The sequence below is a fragment of the Schistocerca serialis genome, chromosome 1 (assembly GCF_023864345.2).
Source record: "Schistocerca serialis cubense isolate TAMUIC-IGC-003099 chromosome 1, iqSchSeri2.2, whole genome shotgun sequence".
Classification (NCBI taxonomy): Eukaryota; Metazoa; Arthropoda; class Insecta; order Orthoptera; family Acrididae; genus Schistocerca; species Schistocerca serialis.
Genome location: NC_064638.1, coordinates 663,594,345 through 663,618,738, shown reverse-complemented (window position 1 = coordinate 663,618,738; position 24,394 = coordinate 663,594,345). Strand labels below are relative to the sequence as shown.

Below are 24,394 nucleotides of genomic sequence, written 5' to 3'. Positions count from 1 at the left end.
TCGTAATGGTCTGTATGAATGAACCATTTCTTCAACTCCCCCCTCCCCTCACCACCCCAGAAAGAAGATATACACAGCCCATTTCTCATTGCTGATTCGAAGCACTAGCAACTGAAATAATAAACAAAAGTTATTATCAAACTATCATGTTTTTCCAACTGATTGAGATTAGTTAATGCCTGATTGACTACTGTTATGACATGTACATATATGCTACGCAGTCACATATACCCGGCCAAAACACTCGAAGCGTTGCGAGATCACTTTTAGCCACAAGCGAAACATCATTCTTTTTTTCTAAAATAGCCAGTCAGAGTAACTTTCCAATTGCAGTACTTAAAAACGACAACACAAGGTCAACGGGTCGTAGTACGTCAGAACAGACAACCTCTCACATTAGCATTGAGAAGTTTTTCTTTCACGTCATCACTCTCCATAATTGTGTCATTCTATGTTCGTCTTTCATAGCTACGCAACTGCTTCATCTTGCACAAACCACAATCTGTTTTGCACGCGTGACCTAGTCTGTCTGCCCCTATCCTTTGTCCCCTCCGTTGCTCTCTCCTGCGCCAAGTTAATTGTTCCTGGGTGTCATAGAACATGTCCTGCGAACCTCTACTTCGCTCATACATTTTTATTTCGTATTATATCTGTCCACGTAACTGAAGCGGGTTTGTTTATAAAATAACTTTCTCTGCTACCAGTCACGGTCTTTATATTTTGCACGACTGCTGAGAGCTAGTGAACTTCAGCTTATTGACTTTTTCTGTGTTTGAACAAAGGTAGCATAAAAACTATTATTGGATTTCTTCACAATTAACCTTTCTGCTAAATCACGACTTTCTCTTATATACATTTTGTACGAAGCGTTTCGGGAAATGATTCCCATTTTCAAGCGCGTTTCTGCGTGCTACATCATTTATTCGTGACGTTTCCGATGTGTGAGGTGCTGCATTGTTCTGTTCTTTTTACTGTAATGTATAAAAACTCCAAGTTTTTAATTTAATTAACGATCGATCTTTATACATACACTCCTGGAAATGGAAAAAAGAACACATTGACACCGGTGTGTCAGACCCACCATACTTGCTCCGGACACTGCGAGAGGGCTGTACAAGCAATGATCACACGCACGGCACAGCGGACACACCAGGAACCGCGGTGTTGGCCGTCGAATGGCGCTAGCTGCGCAGCATTTGTGCACCGCCGCCGTCAGTGTCAGCCAGTTTGCCGTGGCATACGGATCTCCATCGCAGTCTTTAACACTGGTAGCATGCCGCGACAGCGTGGACGTGAACCGTATGTGCAGTTGACGGACTTTAAGCGAGGGCGTATAGTGGGCATGCGGGAGGCCGGGTGGACGTACCGCCGAATTTCTCAACACGTGGGGCGTGAGGTCTCCACAGTACATCGATGTTGTCGCCAGTGGTCGGCGGAAGGTGCACGTGCCCGTCGACCTGGGACCGGACCGCAGCGACGCACGGATGCACGCCAAGACCGTAGGATCCTACACAGTGCCGTAGGGGACCGCACCGCCACTTCCCAGCAAATTAGGGACACTGTTGCTCCTGGGGTATCGGCGAGGACCATTCGCAACCGTCTCCATGAAGCTGGGCTACGGTCCCGCACACCGTTAGGCCGTCTTCCGCTCACGCCCCGACATCGTGCAGCCCGCCTCCAGTGGTGTCGCGACAGGCGTGAATGGAGGGACGAATGGAGACGTGTCGTCTTCAGCGATGAGAGTCGCTTCTGCCTTGGTGCCAATGATGGTCGTATGCGTGTTTGGCGCCGTGCAGGTGAGCGCCACAATCAGGACTGCATACGACCGAGGCACACAGGGCCAACACCCGGCATCATGGTGTGGGGAGCGATCTCCTACACTGGCCGTACACCACTGGTGATCGTCGAGGGGACACTGAATAGTGCACGGTACATCCAAACCGTCATCGAACCCATCGTTCTACCATTCCTAGACTGGCAAGGGAACTTGCTGTTCCAACAGGACAATGCACGTCCGCATGTATACCGTGCCACCCAACGTGCTCTAGAAGGTGTAAGTCAACTACCCTGGCCAGCAAGATCTCCGGATCTGTCCCCCATTGAGCATGTTTGGGACTGGATGAAGCGTCGTCTCACGCGGTCTGCACGTCAGCACGAACGCTGGTCCAACTGAGGCGCCAGGTGTAAAAGGCATGGCAAGCCGTTCCACAGGACTACATCCAGCATCTCTACGATCGTCTCCATGGGAGAATAGCAGCCTGCATTTCTGCGAAAGGTGGATATACACTGTACTAGTGCCGACATTGTGCATGCTCTGTTGCCTGTGTCTATGTGCCTGTGGTTCTGTCAGTGTGATCATGTGATGTATCTGACCCCAGGAATGTGTCAATAAAGTTTCCCCTTCCTGGGACAATGAATTCACGGTGTTCTTATTTCAATTTCCAGGAGTGTAGTTAATAGCCAATTTCGAAAGAACTTCTACTTAGGATTTTTTTTTTTTTTTTTTTTTGTCGTCCACCTGTGTAGAAACTCACACATATTAAAATTACACACAATTTTCTGTGTGCAGTTCACAACGACAATAACAAAAGTAAAAAAACAAAACTCTGGCAAATATGTTTTTACACATGGTCAACTGAGATAATGTTATATATCGGCGACAGAGTATAATATGCCTACTATTCTTTTGTACAGAGAGTATCATGTTTTTATTCATGTATACCATGAAACATTTGAAGAGATCCACTGATTCACTCTCCAGTTTTTTGTTTAATATTTTATCTTCATATTTTTTGCAATGTGAATTTATTTCCAGTTCTTCCAACAGATCCCTTTTATAACCTTTATTTAGTCGGTGGAGTACTTTTACATTTTGCTCTACTTTACCAGACAGGCGTCAAATATTGTGTCTCTACACTGATAAGTCAAAATATTATGACCATCTGCTTAATAGCTTGTTTTTCTGTCTTTGGAACGAAATACATCACTAATTGTGCGTATCGGGGACCCGACAGTTTGTTGGTAAGATTGTGGAGGTATGTGGCATTACATGTCATCAAGCATGAAGTGTTGCAGGTGGTTTGCAGCTATCAGAGTGTCTTCTTCGATTGCTACCACAGGTCCCACGCAAGGGCAGCAGAATATCTGCCGTAACAATACTGCTCCCACCAGCCTGCGTCCGTGGCACGCTGCGGGTTTCGGGCCACCGTTCTCCTCGACGATGGCGTTTGTGCAGACAACCATCGACCAAGTGTAGCAGAAATGTGATTCATCTTAAGAGCCGACACGTTTCAATTGATAGACGGTCGAATGCCGATGGTCCCGTCACCAACCGTAATTGACGATGTCGTTGGATCAACATGTGAACACGTTGGAGTGTTCTGCTGCGGAGCTTCATGTTCATCAATGTACGATGAACGGTGTGCTCCGTAACACTTGTGCATGCACCAGCATTGAGCTCTTTCGGCAGAGATACCACAGATCACCATCTTACAGAGCAGACAAGCCTCTGAACTCCACGTTCTGTGAAGAGTCTTGGACGTCCAACCATTTAGCGCCTAGTGGTAGTTTCACTGACTTCTTACTTCTTTCCGTGGATTCTCACGACAGTAGCACGTGAACATTTGACCAGTTTAGCCGTTTTCGAGATACTCGTCCACAGGCTCTGCGTAATAATAATCCGCCCTTTGACAAAGTCACGAATCTCAATGGATTTCCTCATTTGTAGCCCATATCTCCCATCCGTGTCTGCTCCGCTTACATACTTCTGTTAACGCGTCACATGCCCATAACGACAACAGGCAGCATCCAACGTCGCAGTGGGCAGTGCTCATAATGCTTTGGCTCATCACTATATGTGGCTATTGCTGATGGCGTGAGTCTGTTGCATGTCTGTAAGCTTTATTGCGCTGAAGATACAATGACATCACAACAAATATGAAGACAAAGTGTTAAATTATAAATTGGAGTGTGAAGCAGTGAATTTGTTCAGATGCTTCAACAGTATACTTAAAATAATGATACATGGAAATACGTACCTTTGTAAATAATTATAAGCATAAAATGATCCATATTATTAAGATACATACCGTTTACAAGGAAGAATAGTACATCACACTTTGAGGACGACGTGTAGCGTTATGTATGATGACTATGTGTAAAAATATCTGTTGTTTTTATACTTTTGCTAGTCTTATTGTGCACTATGATCAAGAATTGCTTGTTATGTTTAAGTTGTGTTAATTTCTGTATAGTAAACCAGATGAAAAACATAAATAGAAGTTCTTTCAAAATTCGTTATTAACTCTTCATAAAGTTTGAGAGATAACTAAAAACTGTGTGTATTTTATACATTATAATAATGACGAAAGAAAAATTCATGACCTCACAGCGTCACGAATGAATGGCACAGCACACGAATAACACTCTTAAAAATGGGAATCATTTCCCGAAACGCGTAGTGCAAAAATAAATAAAAAGAAACTCGTATCTTGTAGCAGCAAAAGTTATATTATAAACAAGCCCAATGCTTTAAAAGTCGCAGGAAGTCACCAACCATTTCTAAAGGATCAAATAAGAAAAAGGGTTCACTCAGTTTTTAATATTTGTCTATAATACCACGCATCAGTTTCCCAGTTTCTTGTCTGGATTTCCAGCATTCCACATTTGACTCCCATGCAATGCTGTACACAGAGCTTCTTCCTCAGTTTCAAATCAGCATCTAATACCAATCGTGCTCGCCTCTGCGGCAAATAACTTCCGATAAGATTCTTCAAGTTTTTTCGCCGTACAGAATACTTCAGTAATTTTCGAGTCTGCTTCCTGAACAGGGATACTTCCTTCTTTGGCATTTCGGCTGTGGATCTTACATCCATTACCTAGGTGAGTGACCGACTCGTCTCGAAGACGATTGTGAGGTTCACAACCAAAAGATCGAAAGAACAAGTGTTGTTGTCCCGGATGCACACTCGAAAAATAATGGAAGACTTCTGATATGTTTCTTGCTTCGGCCGTTGTGTGCAATTTTGCTTCCTAGGTAAGATAACTCATTAGTTCTTTCCACTGCTTCGTAGTACGAGTTTTAATGTCAAGCAAGTTATTATTCTTCTTTCTACCACTCTTCATGACCACTGGGAATAGCAAGCGGAATGTATCTGATTTCTTCCGTAGGACATCCATGGTTGAAATCCATTAGAGGAAATGTCGCAATAAACGTACAGTAATAATGGCAATGCCTGTAAACAGTTTTAACGAAATCGCCATAACCTGTCGCATACTGATGACCACTACAGATACAAAAGACCACTACCGATACAAACGATTGATAATCATCATAAAAGGTAGCATTATTTCAGTTTATTTGCTGCATTCCATCTCTGTACATGCACGTTGGAAAGTTATTAAAATTGATATAATTTTTTTTAAAAGTGACAAAATAGATTTCAAATTGTCAAGATAGTCGTCAGGTGGGTGTTTACAGGTAGATAGTGCGCTGCCCTTAATACTGATATTTGCGCTGCTGCAGGAACTGGTATGTTGGTTGCCGTGTGAATAAGTGAAGAAATTGAGATTGACGGGAGGCGTGCTATGGTAGTCTACCTAGGTGCGATGACCAGTGTCCTGACGGCGTTGTGGTTAGCGCATCTGCCTAGTAAGCAGGAGACCTGCCTTCCAATCCCTCTCTGGTAGAAATTTTTAATTATTGATTTAAATCAATGCCCGCATCCAATGTTCGCAGACGATGTCTGTAATTTCATTGTGTCTTAAATCAAGTGTTAGGCTCTGGCGGTCACAAGTTTTCATTATCCCCTCTCCTCAAAGTATAATATTGGAAATTTGTGGTAAGGCCTTATGGGACCAAACTGCTGAGGTCATCGGTCCCTAAGCCTACACACTACTTAATCTAACTTATGCTAAGGTCAACACGCACACCCATGCCCGAGGGAGGACTCGAACCTCCGACGGAGAGAAGCCACGCGAGCCGTGACAATGCGCCCTAGACCACGCAGCCATGTAAAATATAACTTCCCAACACCCTCACATTTAAAGTGCCACAGATGCCTGTCACTAAAAAAAAATAACAATACATTGGAAAAAATGTTGTATACAATCATAATAATTTGCTAACGTGAGTGATTAGTAACGTGATCTTCGTTTTAGGGGTGCCACTCCCGTCGCCTCTAATACCCACGCTTGGGGGAAACGTTGGCGCGTGGTGGAAAGAGTCAGGTTGTGGATGATATATCGAATTCTCGGAGGAATCGAGGTGCGCGGCGGTGGTCATCAATCGATAGTCGCCGCCTGCCACCTGCCGCCGTTGCTTTATCGCGGCTTCACGGCCCACTCAGCGGCTGCCTGGCTAACACTTTCAATAAGGCTCCGAGACGTTTCTCAAATTGCTGTTGGCATCGCCAAGGGCCCACTCGGCAGCCGCTTGCCGCGTGATAAGGTGGGTCTCGTAGCGATGAGATCTCCACCAGAGACGAGGCCGCTCATAGCCACGGAGAAATGCTCTCCGTCACAAGGGCGCAGGTTTGGTTCGTGTTGAAACTAATACACCTTTTCTTTTAGTTATTGGAAACTTTGTGTGTGCCAAAACCTCTCGCTAGCAACGTGAAAGCAAGTACTTTCAAATTCCGATTGCAGTATCTGATCTTGCTACCCTACTTTTGCTACGAATGTAATTGTCAAATTTATTTTTTATGGATGTGATTCCAATTAATATAAACTGCATCTGACTATCTATAAATGACTGTAAAGAGTGACTATCAATAATACTCAGAATGACTTTATCATGAAACAATCACAGACAATGCTTAACTGTTGCGTAACGAAAACTGTGCCCTGCTAGAAAAATGCGTTTGCTGAATATATATGAAAATTAGTAAATGAAAACTGCTTCAAATATTGTTCATTTAGGACCTACAGTAGATTCTTAACTTGGGAACGGGTAAATCGGCTCTGCTCTGTCTGCGCTGCAAACGTGAAGAGCTGAATGAAGAGCTGTAATAAATCACTGCGAGGGAGTTTGCCTTTTTATCTTGTTTCTCTAGGCTTTTTTTCGCAGATAACTCTTTTGAGGCCTTTTCAGAAATGATTATTACAGTTCACACAGTGGTGCAAGGCATGACAGTGCAACTCTTTACCAAACACATTTTTCATTCAAACAGTGAAGATAAACTTCAGTGAAATGTTTCTTAAGTAATTAAGAGGGTACTTTTCAAAAAAATTAAATACTTTTAGTAACTCAGAAAAGACATGTACTAACATGAACTATTACTTGTTCTTAGCATTACCACATACGTTAAATTGCTCTTTGTACACAGCCTTCAAACTGCATAATATTTACTCTTTGCCTTTCTTAATGAAATATTTTAACTAACATGGGAAGGAGAAAGCTAATTAGAATTCTTAACGTGTTACTGATAATTCACCCTGGATACCAACACATAGGTATTGTTAGACGCTAGGAGATCTTTACACTACAATAATTTCTGATTTAGTGCTTGCACCTAGTAAATTCAGTATAAATTACCTTGTTCCGAAAGTCTCGTTTTCGTACAAAATCATGTCAAAATCATTGTCTCTCCTCAGTCATATCAGGTAGCGCCTCAAACAAATTTCCTTTCTGTGTCGGACCTCCGCCATACAAGATCCAAATTCGCTTACACTATCGTCTGTTGATGTGTGATGTGATATTAATCAAACTGGATGCTTTAACACGGTACAACGATTTTCTTACTAGCCTCAGGCAATCTTGCCTTCGGAAAGTATTCCAATAGTTTAATTCTGATTCATCAGTTCCTTCCACGACCTCCCTTCATCGTCACGATTATGTTAATTTTCGTTTTCGGGGCAGGGTTTATTCTGTTGTCAATTTCAAACTTTTCCCCGTGATTTGAGTGTTCGAAGAAATTTTAGGCTTTTAACCGGTCATCCTCAACTACGCTCCACGATATTTCGACTGCGCACCCGCCGGTCATCCTCAGCTGAACTATCGTAAACTGACAAATACGCCCTCCGTTTCGCAATATGTTGCTCTCTGTGAGTATTCTGGCCACGCGTGAAAATCATGCACCCGCGGAAGTCAGCTCTCTAGCGTACCCACTGGCTGTGGCCGTCGGCGCACTTTGTCATCTTCGATTTGAGCAAATTGTGAAGATGTCAGGATTCCACGCACTGTTCAGATGGTAGCCTCTGTCGCGGTTTATAAAAATTTCTCCAAAGCATTTTCACGGATGCCTTAATAATGGAGTCCCAAAAATGTTGCTGTGGCCAAAATTATTGTTTTGTCATACTCCATTGATTGTCCGTTGAAGATGAAATATTTGACAGTGGCAGAAATGCTTGGTTGCAGAAGGCGCGTGCAGCGCTGGTGTTCGGTGCAGCGTTGTTCCACAGTCCGCGTGGTTTGGCCTACATACCAAACTGGCAAAGTACTTTGTAAACTCAAGCCTTCCGCGATCACAAATTGCCCTTCAGTGACGCCGCAATCTTAGATGGTGGACGGAAAATCACTTTCGCATGAAAATTAAGGAATATTCTTGGCATTTTAAACGAAATATTCCCAATAGAAGGAGAGAAACTAGAGATTTGACAGATGTGCTCTTTTCTTTATGTATGTCCTGGTTCTTGGTTTTAAGTTATACTGCTCTGTTAATCTACCGTGTAGAATATTCATTTTCCGAGAACAGTCTTTAGGTGAGAGAGCCCTTTAGGCAACGTGTGTGCATCAGAGTGTCAGTTCTGTGTACAAGTTACGCACACTGATAATTTGCGATGAGTGATGACACCTCGATGATAGTAAATACATGTCCGTATGTGCGGGCTTGCTTACTAAATTCGCCAGAGAGTCATCATTTTAATGTCTAACCAAAACATCCCAGAAAGGCAGGCAGCTGTCTTTCTCTAATTCCATAGTAAACTGCGTATTCTCATGGATGGAGTTGAGGTGACGGAAAAATTGCAGGAATTACGCCTTATGCAAGACACCTCTGTAGTTTTATTTTCACCCAGACATGTGTCAGCACTATTTGTGCTATCTTCAATGTGTTTATTTGTTTATTTTTCTTCTCACATGAAGCTATGGATGTTTATGCTAGTAACTCAGATCTACAGCTTGTCATAGTTTTGATGTTATGGTGTTTTTACTTTGTTCGTGTCAAAGTAAAACGCTTATTTCTGAGACCGGTTGGAACAGCGGGTGGCTCAAATGGCTCCGAGCACTATGGGACTTAACATGTGAGGTCATCAGTCCCCTAGAACTTAGAACTACTTAAACCTAACCAACCTAAGGACATCACACACATTCATGCCCGAGGCAGGATTCGAACCTACGACCGTAGCAGTCACGCGATTACGGACTGATGCGCCTAGAACCGCTCGGCCACCGCGGCCGGCTACAGCGGGTGAAAAGTAACAATTAACATCACCGGTAGGTCTACATAATGTAATTGCGAATGAATGGCTTCAGCTAGATATCCCATACCTCTTCCTAGACACTGTCGAGGCCCGTAGCGGTGTGTTAGAGTGATATTTCCGGTGGGCTTATGTCAGGTAGCAGCTTTACTGGGCGTCCAGGTGGACTTTCCCCTGTATCCCGAGCTCGAGATGAATGGCAGTGGCCGTTCCCAGTGCCGGCCGGCTTTGGGAAGGCCGGCAGAGCTCCCGGCGCGTGCAGGTGGCGAGTGTAGGCCGCGTCTTCCGGGGCGGCCGGCGGTGGCGGCAGACGGGAAGCGGAGCGGCGCAGGCGGAAGGTGACGGCTTTATTGGCCGCGTTGTGGCTGTCAGGCAAACAGCGCTGGGAAAACTCCGCCGCGGGCACACGCCGCTGGGGCCGGAGCCCGCCTGTCTCTGCGGCTCCGACCTCCCACCGGGACTGCAGCCGCCCCTCTGTTCCACGGCTCTCCACGCGACGACGCAATGCACGCCTGGCCAACGGTGCTCACAGTGCGCACTGAAATTTGGGCTGCGTTTGAAATTCTTTAAAAAGATAGGCGTGGGTACTTCCTTGCACTTCACGCTACATTGGAACTATCTATATTCCAAGAACCATAGCACTTCAACATCATATTACTCTGGGAATATGTTACACGTGTCTCCTTTAGTGTCAACTTAAATAATGTTAGTATCACTGGTAATTTGCTTTCTTTATACCAATAGTCACAAGGGAACCTCACATAGCCGGCCGGTGTGGCCGAGCGGTTCTACGCGCTCCAGTCTGGAACCGCGCGACCGCTACGGCCGCAGGTTCGAATCCTGCCTCGGGCATGGATGTGTGTGATGTCCTTAGGTTAGTTAGGTTTAAGTAGTTCTAAGTTCTAGGGGACTGATGACCTCAGAAGTTAAGTCCCATAGTGCTCAGAGCCATTTGAACCAAGCCATTTTTCTTCTCAAGCAGAAAACACACACACTCACACAAGCACAACTGACAAGCCGGACTCGGCAGCCTGACCCAGTGTTCATGTCTGTGAAATGTGTTTATTTTCTATCTTAGTAGAAGGCCTTTTGGCCAACAGCTCAACTGTACAGCAATCTTTTTGTTGTGCCTTTCTGCGAGTGAACGTGTCCTCCATATGGTCAGTAGCAATCTAACTTTTCATAACATTTCCTGTCCGCCCCGATAGCGCCGGCAGGGTAGCTCAGCGTGTTCGGTCAGAGAGCTGGTTGGCCTCTGCAATAAAAAACTGAGTGGAAGGATCAACAAACGAACTTTAACGCGTGTTATGTGGCGTCCGCAACGACCAAACCCAACGATCAACAACAACAACAACAAAAAAGAGAGCTGAGTGGTCAGCGTGACGGACTGCCATCCTACGGGCCCGGGTTCGATTCTCGGCTGGGTCGCGGATTTTCTCCTCTCAGGGACTGGGTGTTGTGCTGTCTTCGTCATCATTCCATCCCCCTCCGGCGTGCAGGTCGCCCAATGTGGCGTCGAATGTACGAGGGCAGTTCAATAAGTAATGCAACACATTTTTTTTCTGAAACAGGGGTTGTTTTATGCAGTATTGAAATACACCAGGTTATTCCCCAATCTTTTAGCTTCTCAACACTATTTTTCAACGTAATCTCCATTCAATGCTACGGCCTTACGCCACCTTGAAATGAGGGCCTGTATGCCTGCACGGTACCATTCCACTGGTCGATGTCGGAGCCAACGTCGTACTGCATCAATAACTCCTTCATCATCCGCGTAGTGCCTCCCACGGATTGCGTCCTTCATTGGGCCAAACATATGGAAATCCGACGGTGCGAGATCGGGGCTGTAGGGTGCATGAGGAAGAACAGTCCACTGAAGTTTTGTGAGCTCCTCTAAGGTCTTGCGTTGTCATGAAGAAGGAGAAGTTCGTTCAGATTTTTGTGCCTACGAACACGCTGAAGTCGTTTCTTCAATTTCTGAAGAGTAGCACAATACACTTCAGAGTTGATCGTTTGACCATGGGGAAGGACATCGAACAGAATAACCCCTTCAGCGTCCCAGAAGACTGTAACCATGACTTTACCGGCTGAGGGTATGGTAGGGGAGTGGGTGTGGCGCCACTCCATTGATTGCCGTTTTGTTTCAGGTTCGAAGTGATGAACCCAAGTTTCATCGCGTGTAACAATCTTTGACAAGAAATTGTCACCCTCAGCCACATGACGAGCAAGCAATTCCGCACAGATGGTTCTCCTTTGCTCTTTATGGTGTTCGGTTAGACAACGAGGGACCCAGCGGGAACAAACCTTTGAATATCCCAACTGGTGAACAATTGTGACAGCACTACCAACAGAGATGTCAAGTTGAGCACTGAGTTGTTTGATGGTGATCCGTCGATCATCTCGAACGAGTGTGTTCGCACGCTCCGCCATTGCAGGAGTCACAGCTGTGCATGGCCGGCCCGCACGCGGGAGATCAGACAGTCTTGCTTGACCTTGCGGCGATGTTGATACACGCTTTGCCCAACGACTCACCGTGCTTTTGTCCACTGCCAGATCACCGTAGACATTCTGCAAGCGCCTATGAATATCTGAGATGCCCTGGTTTTCCGCCAAAAGAAACTCGATCACTGCCCGTTGTTTGCAGCGCACATCCGTTACAGACGCCATTTTAACAGCTCCGTACAGCGCTGCCACCTGTCAGAAGTCAATGAAACTATACGAGACGAAGCGGGAATGTTTGAAAATATTCCACAAGAAATTTCCGGTTTTTTTCAACCAAAATTGGCAGAGAAAAAAAATGTGTTGCATTACTTATTGAACTGCCCTCGTAATAAGACCTGCACCAAGGCGGCTGGACCTGCCCCAGGTCATTTCCGGACGTGGGTTCCTATTTAAAGCATTACGTACTCACTTTACGGAAATTTCTGAATACTGTATATATGATCCGAGCAGCTATGACCACTGGCCACCAAGAGGCTGAATATCGCTCGGTGACATTGTGGACACGTGAGCGATAAGGAAAGTGTAGAGGCGGAGCAGAAACGAATAGGAAACCATTCTAACGACGATGCTGGTCGCAAAGGGGAATTCCGCTAATATAAGGGACTTCGGTAAAGGGCAGATGGATAGCCCGGCGCCAGTGAACGAACATATCGGAAACGCGGTAGCTGGTCGGCTGTTTGCGTGCTAGTGTTGTCAGCTTATATGGAAACGTTGGTAACGTGAATGGGCGACAAGGCGATGGAAGTCTGTGCTTCATCACAGAACCTGGTGAGAGGCTCGTTACTGTGTAAAGCAGCATAGGTGGCTATCTACGGTTCGGGGAGGATGCTAGGAAACTCACGTCGATGTCTTGGCCACCAAATTCGCCTCATCTGGAACGCCTCCCGGGTCCTACCAGACGCCAGCTCCTCCCGTACAAAGCACCGGCCCGTAATTTGCGGGAACTGGGTGACCTGTGCGTGCACATCTGGTGGAACAGGCCAGCGGAAACCTGTCAAGGATTGTAGAATCCGCTCCATGCAGAACCGCTGCTGTATTGCATTCCAAATGGGAACCAACCCTGAAACGTCCCCTCAGAAAAATTAATGAATTACTGTGCTGATAAACATATTACGTTATTTGATTTTCAAACAGCTGAGCAGAACTGAACGTACTCACACATTTCTCTCTTTACTTATTCTGATCAACACTAAACTGACACACAATATTTTTAGCGCAACGCAATCTGACTTACAAAAATCCCTACAAAAGAATGGCCCTGACTAACAATAACCTATACCTTTCATGACTCACTTACGGCACAAAAAACTTCGTTACTCAAACTACTGCAATACAGAGAGCACCAATACTGCCAGCTAAATAAAAGATTCTAACTACTGAAGGCACTAACTACTGATAGTCATAGTTAGCAAATGAAAGATTTTGATAGAGAACAAACAATGTATTTACCTTAAAAATATTATATATATATATATATATATATATATATATATATATATATATATATATGTATATCCAATATTACAAATTTACTCTTTCTGATGGACATATGTCCAGATCGTCCGCTCTCAAAATTCTGCGATCTCTCTCCCCACATCCACCACTGCTGGCGGCTCACCTCCAACTGCGCAATGCTACGCGCTGTTCACATCCAACAGCCGAACACTACAATAGCGAATATTCCAACAATGCCTACCAGCCACAGACTGCACACAGCACAGCCAGTGATTTCCATACAGAGCGCTACGTGGTGTTACCAACATAAAAACCTAAACAGCCCACTTACAACACGATACTAAGAAGGTGGTCATAAAGTTGTCTTGTCACAATTCCTATTACAGACGTCTATGGGTTTGAGAAGTGAATTAGTAGATAAAGTTTTGATAAGGTTCTCATGCCCGGCTGTTTATGGCTTGGATGCAATATAAGTTTGAAGATCGGATCGCTTTCAACTCTCCCGGATCTGATGAGCTCTGATCTGGGTGCCCTACAGGAGCCCATAAGATGGGACAGTGTTTCGACTACTCGTCGTTGGATCCTCTTCTACGTGACGAAGGATGTCCTCTTCAAAGTCGAGAGTGCGACGGGTTCGTGGAGCACCACAGTCAATACTCTCAATTGCGAACGGTCCAGTCTCTCGCAGCCATTGTTGTAGTCAGAAAAAAATGGTATGTGACGTCATAATTACAACAGGGACTCTTAATTGGTGAGCGTACCGTGAAGGGGAAGATTTGAAACTGATACTATTTTCAATCTTATTTGATATCCAAACGGTACAGCGCTGCACGGAATTGCCTGCTGCTGGCTTGTTGCCTCTGGCATACGAGTGTTTCTGCGGGCCGCTCGGCCGCTGCGCGCGTCGGTCCACTTGCACGTACGACGTGACGTCAGGCGGCGCGGCTGATTGCAGCGGCGCCTGCGCCCCGCGGACCGGAAGCGGCCGTCTGCCCGGCGCTGGCGCCAGTAGCCGAGCCGCGCCACTCCGCTCCCACCGCCGACCTTCGCAGCGCCCTCGTGACCGCCCGAGGGCACACGGTGGCACCTCTCTACACCCTCGTACCTCGCGCTCTAGCAGTATTACTCACACGCCTTAAACCCTGACAGAGAAGTCGCAGTTCGCTACTCTATCCTGTGCAAGATTCTTCATCTCCCAGTACTTACTGCAACCTACATCCTTTTGAATCCGCTTATTGTATTCATCTCTTGGTCTCCCTCTACGATTTTTACCCTCCACGCTGCCCTCCAATGCTAAATTGGTGATCCCTTGATGCCTCAGAACATGTCCTACCAACCGGTCCCTTCTTCTTGTCAAGTTGTGTCACAAATTCCTCTTCTCCCCAATTCTATTCAATACCTCCTCATTAGTTACGTGATCAACCCATCTAATCTTCAGCATTCTTCTGTAGCACCACATTGCGAAAGCTTCTATTCTCTACTTGTCCAAACTATTTATCGTCCATGTTACACTTCCACATACGGCTACACTCCATACAAATACTTTCAGAAACGACTTCCTGACACTTAAATCTATACTGGATGTTAACAAATTTCTCTTCTTCAAAAACGCTTTCCTTTCCATTGCCAGTCTACATTTTATATCCTCTCTACTTCGACCATCATCAGTTATTTTGCTCCCCAAATAGCAAAACTCCTTTACTACTTTAAGTGGCTCATTTCCTAACCTAATTCCCTCAGCATCACCAGCCTTAATTCGACTACATTCCATTATCCTCGATTTGCTTTTGTTGATGTTCATCTTATATCCTCCTTTCAAGACTGGAAATAATCTTGCAAAACCAAAGTAACATCTGAGTTTCCACAAGGTCCTCAACTGCTGTCAGTCTATGTAAACGGTTTCAGACGATGCTTTCGTTTACCATCAAGCATAGTCATGAGGTTCAAAGCCAATTGCAAAATGTTGTAGACAAGGTATGTGTATGGTGGGAAAAATGCCAATAATAAGTGAGGTCATCCGTATGAGTACTAAAGAAATCCGTTACATTTTGAGTACTCGGTGACTCACAAAAACGTAAAGGCTGTCGTTTCGGCCGAATACTTGGAGATTATAACAACGAAAAACTTAAATTGGTAATATAACGTAGAAAAAGTTGTAGGGGAGACCAACCAGAGACATTTTAGGCAGAGCACTTAGAAGATGCAATAAGTCTAACGTAGGGACTAACTACACTACACTTGTCTATTCTTTTCTGGAGTATTGTTGCGTGGTGTGGAATCCTTACCAGATATGATTCATGAACGACGTCGAAAAAGTGCAAAGGAGCAACTCGTTTTATATTATCGCGAAGTAGTGGAGAGACTGTCACTGATATTATATGCGACTTGGGGTGGCAGTCATTAAAACAAAAGCGAGAAATTTTTTTACGAAATTTTATTCACGGGCTTTCTTCTCCGAATGTGAAAATAAGTCGCTGACTCCCTCCTACAAAGAGAAAAATGAACATCGGAATAAAATTAGTGAAATCAGAGCACGCACGGGGGAATTTAGATGTCCATCTTTCCCCAATGCTATGCGCCAGCGGAACTGTCGAGAAAGAGGAGATGAAGCATATTCATTACGGATGTTTAAGAACTCACAACTGTTTATTCAATAGAAATACATAAAACAGCTACTAATCACCGTTATGAACATGGCTTATTTCAGAAACCGGTTTTCCAACCTTTTAAGCCTCAATTTCAGATGGTTCACGTGGAAGTTACGTGACTTTTTTCGTCGTGTAATGGTGGGTACTGGCTCTCTGACAACGAGATAGAAGATACTTTAATGTATCGTCGTGATTAATGTTCAATTGGCGATTTGCATCAAAAATGAATTCTGTACTGGAAGTTTTTCTTTGAAAAACTCTGCAAAAAAGTGTAAATTGTAAAGTAATCGTCTTTACAGCAGAGTACAGGATATATGGCTAATGAGTTAAAATTCCGTGCGGTCCTGGACTCAACTTGGATCTTTGGATTACGCGGGAAACGCTTTACTGACTGAGGTAACTAAGCACTCCTCATGGTTAACAAAAACCCTCAAAGTATTATTGCATCTCAGTTATGGAGCCTAGATCTACCGTTCTATCAATTACAAACAAATAATTCTTAAAACGAATCTCCATACAAGAGGGGAGCAGGCTTAAGACAATAATTTCTGTCTACGACAGTCTGAAACCTAAATACGAAGTACAGTCGAAGCAGTAAAAGTCCCCAGCGACCGACCAATAACTTTATATGTTAGCGTAGGTTCCACGTCCATTATCACTTTCAATAACGTCTTTTGTTTATTTTGTAGAAAATTGGGAATGTGAGACCGTTTTGGAGTAAATTCATAGCCTGTTTCTTACAAAAAATAGAGAGAGCAACCATACACCGTTAATTATGCTATTTATCAAGAACAAATACTGGTATCGAGCTGACGGGTTCACGGCTGTTAACCGCTAGAATTACAGCATAGCCAAATATAATTTTAAACGTTAACAGTCTTCTAAGTTTGGACCTATCACTTCTACACCATTAACGGCGCTGACTGATAGCATTATTATCTGGTTGCTGTTTTTATTTTATTGTAGGAATTAACCTCTAAAAAATCTTCTTAGTGTCTGACCATGTCGTGTTGTAAAATACGCAGAAGTTTGGATTATTGTTGCAAATGGTCTCCGTCAGGCATTCTAGACCATCACTAGCTCCCTCACTCAGACGAATTTTAGTGAATACGTGAATTTGCTATATTAGTTACGTAATTTCTCCCGTAAATTTGTGACTCTCTGATTCAAAGCTCACTAGGCAGGTTGTAACGACTTACATTCTAATTCATGATCTATTCTACTACTTGCGTTGTGTTCCAAGAATCAATTCTAATTTTATAATGATTGAACCTTAAAAAATTTTTATAATGCGCAAAAACTCTTATGTTCCAAATAATTTAAAACTTCAGAGCCTGAAGAATTCAAAAATGAGAATCAGTTCTTGAATTACGCCGTTTTTAGCACAGTAAACGGTAGTTAAAAATTAGTTTTGTCCTTACTGAGACGTAGCCTTATACGGTATCTTACCTCAGTACCTTTATCAGACTTTTCTTAGTTCTTAGAAATGTAAATCAACTGCAAGTAGTTTAATGGTAAGCGAATTGCTATGACACAATTAAGGTGATCGTATGTACGTCATCTCCGAAGGTATTTGCGTCCTCTCATTGAGTTAACATCGTGTCGTCAGTCTCTTACAGAAAATATCTGAATTTAAAAATACTTCAGTAGTTGCATACCAAATTCAATTAATTTTATTTTTCTTTTGAAGTCAGACGTGTTTCGGAACTAAAACACGGAAGGACAATAAGACTTTCAGCACACAGGATTTTAGTCTAGGAAAAGAGATAGCTGTTCATTTTGTATATTACCTGTCTTTCCCTATAGCTTACACTTATTTCCCTAGTAATTCGGAACATTTTACACAATTTTCGCTGTCTAATGCTTTTCCGAGGTCACCAACTGATGTAGTGTGTTGATATTTCTTAAGTCTTGCGCCCTTTCATTGAGTCAACGTCAGAAGTGTGCCACGCGTAGTGGCCCAGTGGTTTGAGGCGCCATGTCATGGACTGCGCGGCCTCTCCCGCCGGAGGTTCGAGTCCTCCCTCGGGCATGAGTGTGTGTGTGCGTGTGTGTGTGTGTGTGTGTGTGTGTGTGTGTGTGTGTGTGTGTGTGTGTGTGTGTGTGTGTGGATCTTAGCATAAGTTAGTTTAAGTAGTGTGGTGTAAGTATAGGGACCGATGACCTCAGCAGTTTTGTCCCTTAGGAATTCACATACGCCAGAAGTGCCTGTCTGATACCTTCACCTTTCCTAAAGCCAAACAGATCGTCATCTGACGCATCCTCGGTTTAATTTTCTGTTATTTATTATGTGAAAAGATATTAAAGCACTCTGTTTATGTCAGTTTCATCATCCTCCACAACATCCTCTGAGGGCTTACACCCCCTATCCGTCCACTGATTCAGTTGAATATGATATTGTAAGCCCTCGAAGTTTGTCGTGGAAGATAATGAAAATGACAGATACAGATAACTGAAGAGTGGAAATGTCAAACGTTCTAAGTGTTATGTCTTACATTTGTGGGGAGAGTTAATAAACAATGTGTCTCATCACTGCCAATAATAGTGAGAGTAGTAGGAAAGAAATTATTACAAACGGTGTAGGTGCAGTAATAGGGAAGTGATTGGTTCTAAGTGCCAATAATAGAGCTTCTCTTCTAAGAGCCATAAATTTTGGGATACTAGTTTTATTTGTGGTAGTAAAAGTACAGAAATGCAGCAGTAAGTTTATAACTGGTAGAACTGTAGTCAACAAAAAATATTTTGTCGCATAATTTAAAGTTTATGAAAGAGAATAACAAAATTAAATTCAAGGAAAAAATCTCGCGGTTTTGACTTCTTTTCGCTACACATCTCCATTCTTGGGATCGGATGTTGCAAAGGTTAGTGGAGAACTCAGTCTGCTGTTCAGGAAGAAATGGCAACATGGTCGACAAGTCTTTCTGTTTTGCATCTGACAAACATGGGTATTCTTCCAGATGAAGTATGAAGTTAAGAATTTTTATGAGTATGACACACGTTTATCATGTTGTATTTGGAGATCTTACATCTCTGTATTAACAACAATGTACCAGCAGCATCTTTAAAATGAAAGAAGTCAGTATATTTATTAGAATTACGTGGAGTGGGTTCATAGCTTTAGCTGACTCAACAATCTTGGGGAACAAAGACTTTAATGCATGGCACTCGGAACTCTAGAGGAAAGCACTGCTTGGCAGAAAGCCCATGCACGACCTAGCAAAGAATTTTGGGAAAGTTTTATCCATGTTTTGGTATTTGGAACAGATCTAGAGACATGCAACAGAGTGCTGAGAACACAATAGCACTGAAGATACGTTTTGCGAAAAAATGGAACTTACGAAGTGTGACATTTCCGCTCTTCAATTGTTCTTGTCTGCCATTTTGTAGTAGTTCGTTGCTATTACCCATAGAGACGCAATTTGTGTGGAGGACGGCGATTGCGTGCGGCGCTGAGAGGAGGCGTGGTGTTGCAGTCTCGCGGCTGATGGGGTCGTCTGCGGCGACGGCGAGCATGAACATGAACATGGGCAACATGGCCGGCCTGTCGACGTGCAGCGTCACGGCCGACACCAAGCCCATGCAGTTCCCGCTGGCGCAGCGCCGCAAGCGGAGGGTGCTCTTCACGCAGGCCCAGGTGCGTCCGCCGCTCTCGCCGAAGCGCCACTGTTGCGTGTTTCTAAGCCACCTCTGTGGCATTGTGTGCTGGGCCGACATTCCAATTCGTCACTCCTTTCCCTCCGTACAACATCCCGCATGTCAAAGACGACTCCCACTCCGCCTTACAATGTCATTATCAAGCGTTTCAGTTCGGCGTACCGGCGTCATGTTTGAATCTAAGTCCACCCTTCAGAGAATGATTCTTCCGAGGTCTTCCTCTTCTACATCTACATTTATACTCCGCAAGCCACCCAACGGTGTGTGGCGGAGGGCACTTTACGTGCCACTGTCATTACCTCCCTTTCCTGTTCCAGTCGCGTATGGTTCGCGGGAAGAACGACTGTCTGAAAGCCTCCGTGCGCGCTCTAATCTCTCTAATTTTGCATTCGTGATCTCCTCGGGAGGTATAAGTAGGAGGAAGCAATATATTCAATACCTCAACCAGAAACGCACCCTCTCGAAACCTGGCGAGCAAGCTACACCGCGATGCAGAGCGCCTCTCTTGCAGAGTCTGCCACTTGAGTTTGTTAAACATCTCCGTAACGCTATCACGGTTACCAAATAACCCTGTGACGAAACGCGCCGCTCTTCTTTGGATCTTCTCTATCTCCTCCGTCAACCCGATCTGGTACGGATCCCACACTGATGAGCAATACTCAGGTATAGGTCGAACGAGTGTTATGTAAGCCATCTCCTTTGTTGATGGACTACATTTTCTAAGGACTCTCCCAATGAATCTCAGCCTGGTACCCGCCTTACCAATAATTAACTTTATATGATCATTCCACTTCAAATCGTTCCGCACGCATACTCCCAGATATTTTACAGAAGTAACTGCTACCAGTGTTTGTTCCGCTATCATATAATCATACAATAAAGGATCCTTCTTTCTATGTATTCGCAATACATTACATTTGTCTATGTTAAGGGTCAGTTGCCACTCCCTGCACCAAGTGCCTATCCGCTGCAGATCTTCCTGCATTTCGCTACAATTTTCTAATGCTGCAACTTCTCTGTATACTACAGCATCATCCGCGAAAAGCCGCATGGAACTTCCGACACTATCTACTAGGTCATTTATATATATTGTGAAAAGCAATGGTCCCATAACACTCCCCTGTGGCACGCCAGAGGTTACTTTAACGTCTGTAGACGTCTCTCCATTGATAACAACATGCTGTGTTCTGTTTGCTAAAAACTCATCAATCCAGCCACACAGCTGGTCTGATATTCCGTAGGCTCTTACTTTGTTTATCAGGCGACAGTGCGGAACTGTATCGAACGCCTTCCGGAAGTCAAGAAAAATAGCATCTACCTGGGAGCCTGTATCTAATATTTTCTGGGTCTCGTGAACAAATAAAGCGAGTTGGGTCTCACACGATCGCTGTTTCCGGAATCCATGTTGATTCCTACATAGTAGATTCTGGGTTTCCAAAAACGTCACGATACTCGAGCAAAAAACATGTTCTAAAATTCTACAACAGATCGACGTCAGAGATATATGTCTATAGTTTTGCGCATCTGCTCGACGACCCTTCCTGAAGACTGGGACTACCTGTGCTCTTTTCCAATCATTTGGAACCTTCCGTTCCTCTAGAGACTTGCGGCACACGGCTGTTAGAAGGGGGGCAAGTTCTTTCGCGTATGTTCTTTCGCGTATTCTGTGTAGAATCGAATTGGTATCACGTCAGGTCCAGTGGACTTTCCTCTGTTGAGTGATTCCAGTTGCTTTTATATTCCTTTCATCCACAAAATATTTCCATCCACTATGGTGGTGGAGAAATAATTGTTGCGCTTGGTGTGACCACTGAAATTAGCTTTTCTCTTTGCTATGGTATTGACCAATTCCCTTATTACATCTGCTTTCTTGAGGACCAATTCGTTCGACTTTTTCCCTCTCCAGCCTACATTCACACAATATACAGTTTCAGATACCTCTGCTCCAAAAAATCAACAGCCCAAATAACATTGCAGACGTTTTTTCAACATTTTTGTTTGAAGCAAACTGAATAGGCACCGTCAACCCGTGCCCCCTCCAAAAAATTCAAAAGACATGCTACCTTTTCTGAAATCGTTCTCTAGTCTCTCCTTGCCATCTCATCGTACTACTCGTCAACCGTCGGTTGTTTCCGCTGTCGGAAACCAGAGGACAACCAGCATTTACGGAACAATGGTTGCGGACACGTACACTACTGGCCAATGAAATTGCTACACCAAGAAGAAATGCACATGATAAACGGGTATTCATTGGACAAATATATTATACTAGAACTGATATGAGATTACATTTTCACGCAGTTTCGGTGCATAGATCATGATAAATGAGCATCCAGAACAACCACCTCTGGCCGTAATAACGGCCTTGATACCCCTGGGCATTGAGTCAAACAGAGCTTGGATGGCGTGTACAGGTACAGCTGCCCATGCAGCTTCAACACGATACCACAGTTCATCAAGAGTAGTCACTGGCGTATTGTGACGAGCCAATTGCTCGGCCACCATTAACCAGACGTTTTCAATTGGTGAGATATCTGGAGAATGTGCTGGCCAGGGCAGCAGTCGAACATTTTCTGCATCCAGAAAGGCCATTACAGGACCTGCAACATGCGGTCGTGCAATATCCTGCTGAAATGTAGGGTTTCGCAGGGATCGAATGAAGGGTAGAGCCACGGGTCGTAACACGTCTGAAATGTAACGTCCTCTGTTCAAAGTGCCATCAATGCGAACAAGAGGTGACCAAGACGTGTTACCAATGGCACCCCATACCATCAAGCCGGATGATGCGCCAGTGTGGCGATGACGAATACACGCTTCCAATGTGCGTTCACCGCGATGTCGCCAAACACGGATGCGATCATCATGATGCTCTAAACACAACCTAGATTCATCCGAAAAAATGACGTTTTGCCATTCGTGCACCCCGGTTCGTCGTTGAGTATACCATCGCAGGCGCTCCTGTCTGTGATGCAGCGTCAAGGGTAAACGCAGCCATGGTCTCCGAGCTGATAGTCAGATGGTTGTTGTCTTGCAAAAGTCCCCATCTGTTGACTCAGGGATCGAGATGTGCCTGCACGATCCGTTATAACCATGCGGATAAGATGCCTGTCATCACGACTGCTAGTGATACGAGGCGTTCCGTATTACCCTCCTGAACCTACCGATTCCATATTCTGCTAACAGTCATAGGGTTTCGAGCAACGCGAGAAGCAATGTCGCGATACGATAAACCGCAAGCGCGACAGGCTACATTCCGACCTTTATCAAAGTCGGAAACGTGATGGTACGCATTTCTCCTCCTTACACGAGGCATCACAACAACGTTTCACCAGGCAACGCTGGTCAACTGCTGTTTGTGTATCAGAAATCGGTTGGTAACTTTCCTCATGTGAGCACGTTGTAGGTGTCGCCACCGGCGCCAACCTTGTGTGAATGCTCTGAAAAGCTAATCATTTGCATATCACAGCATCTTCTTCCTGTCGATTAAATTTCGCGTCTGTAACACGTCACCTTCGTGGTGTAGCAATTTTAACGGCCAGTAGTGTATTACGATATTACTCATCGTAGGATCGCTTTACTCGGAACGTTTACAAAAATTTACATATTGCAGTAATGTATTACATTTGTGGCTGTTGTACAAAGTATGAAAATGGAAAGGCAATAAAATGGGAAAATTGGGAGCGCCATGTTTAAGGGGGGGAAATAAATAATAATATTCTACACCTACATCTATATCTATACCCCGAAAGTCACCTTGCGGCGTGTCGCGGAGGGTACTTTGTGTAGCAGTATCGTTTTCCCCTTTCCCTGTTCTAGTCGCGAATGGTTCGCGGGAAGAACCAATGTTGGTAAGCCTCCCTGTGGACTGGAATCTCTCTAATTTTATCTTCATGTTCTTCCCGCGAAATATACGTACAAGAAAGCAACATATTGGTTGATTCTTCTAGGAACGTGCACTCCCGGAGCTTTTGACATAAACCATGCCACATGCAGAACGGCTCTCTCGCGTCGCCTGCCACTGGAGGTGAATCAGCAGCTCCGTGACGCTCTCGGACATACTAAGTGAACCTGCAACGAAACGCGCCGCTCTTACGTGGATCTTTTCCGTTTCCCCTATCAATCCTATGTGGTACGAAACCCAGAATAACGAGCAATATTCAAGTTTTGGTCGAACGAAGGTTTTGTAAATTACCTCCTTTGCTGGTGGACTAAATTCCCTTACTGCTTCCAGTGATTTTTCTGCAACTATGCAAGCATACAGTAATGCGTCTGTTTGCCTGTTTATGCACCATACTCTACATTTGTTTATAGTCCGTCCAGCGTCAATCCGTCGTAGGTCTTCCTCCATTTTGCTACATTTTTATAGCATCCACACTTCGCTGTATACAACACTACCATCCGCTAAAACCCTCATGGGACTTATAACACTGCCCAGTAGGACATGTGTATATATACTGCGGAAAGTAATGGTGCTATAACACTCCCTTGGGATACGCCCGAAGTTACTTTTTCTTCTGAAGATATATCTCCGTTAAGGATTACATTCTGTGTTCCGTTAGCGAGATACTCTTCAATCCAACCACACAGGTGGTATGATACACCGTACGCCCTTATTTTGCTCCTTCCAGGGCAGTGTGGAAACGTATCCATCGCCTTCTGGAAGTCAACGAACATGGCATCTACCTGAGTGCTGCTATCTATTACTTTCTGCGTCTCGT

The 24,394-nt window shown here is 44.4% G+C and overlaps 1 protein-coding gene across 1 annotated transcript in view; it reads left to right on the top strand.

The window, feature by feature from the left end:
- The window catches only part of LOC126421705 (thyroid transcription factor 1-like), a 333,852-nt gene that overhangs the window by 130,734 nt on the left and 178,724 nt on the right, over positions 1 to 24,394 (top strand). The window contains exon 5 of the mRNA XM_050087238.1: positions 19,496 to 19,656. Within this exon, the coding sequence (XP_049943195.1) occupies positions 19,496 to 19,656 (161 nt within the window). The remainder of the gene's footprint in view (positions 1 to 19,495; positions 19,657 to 24,394) is intronic.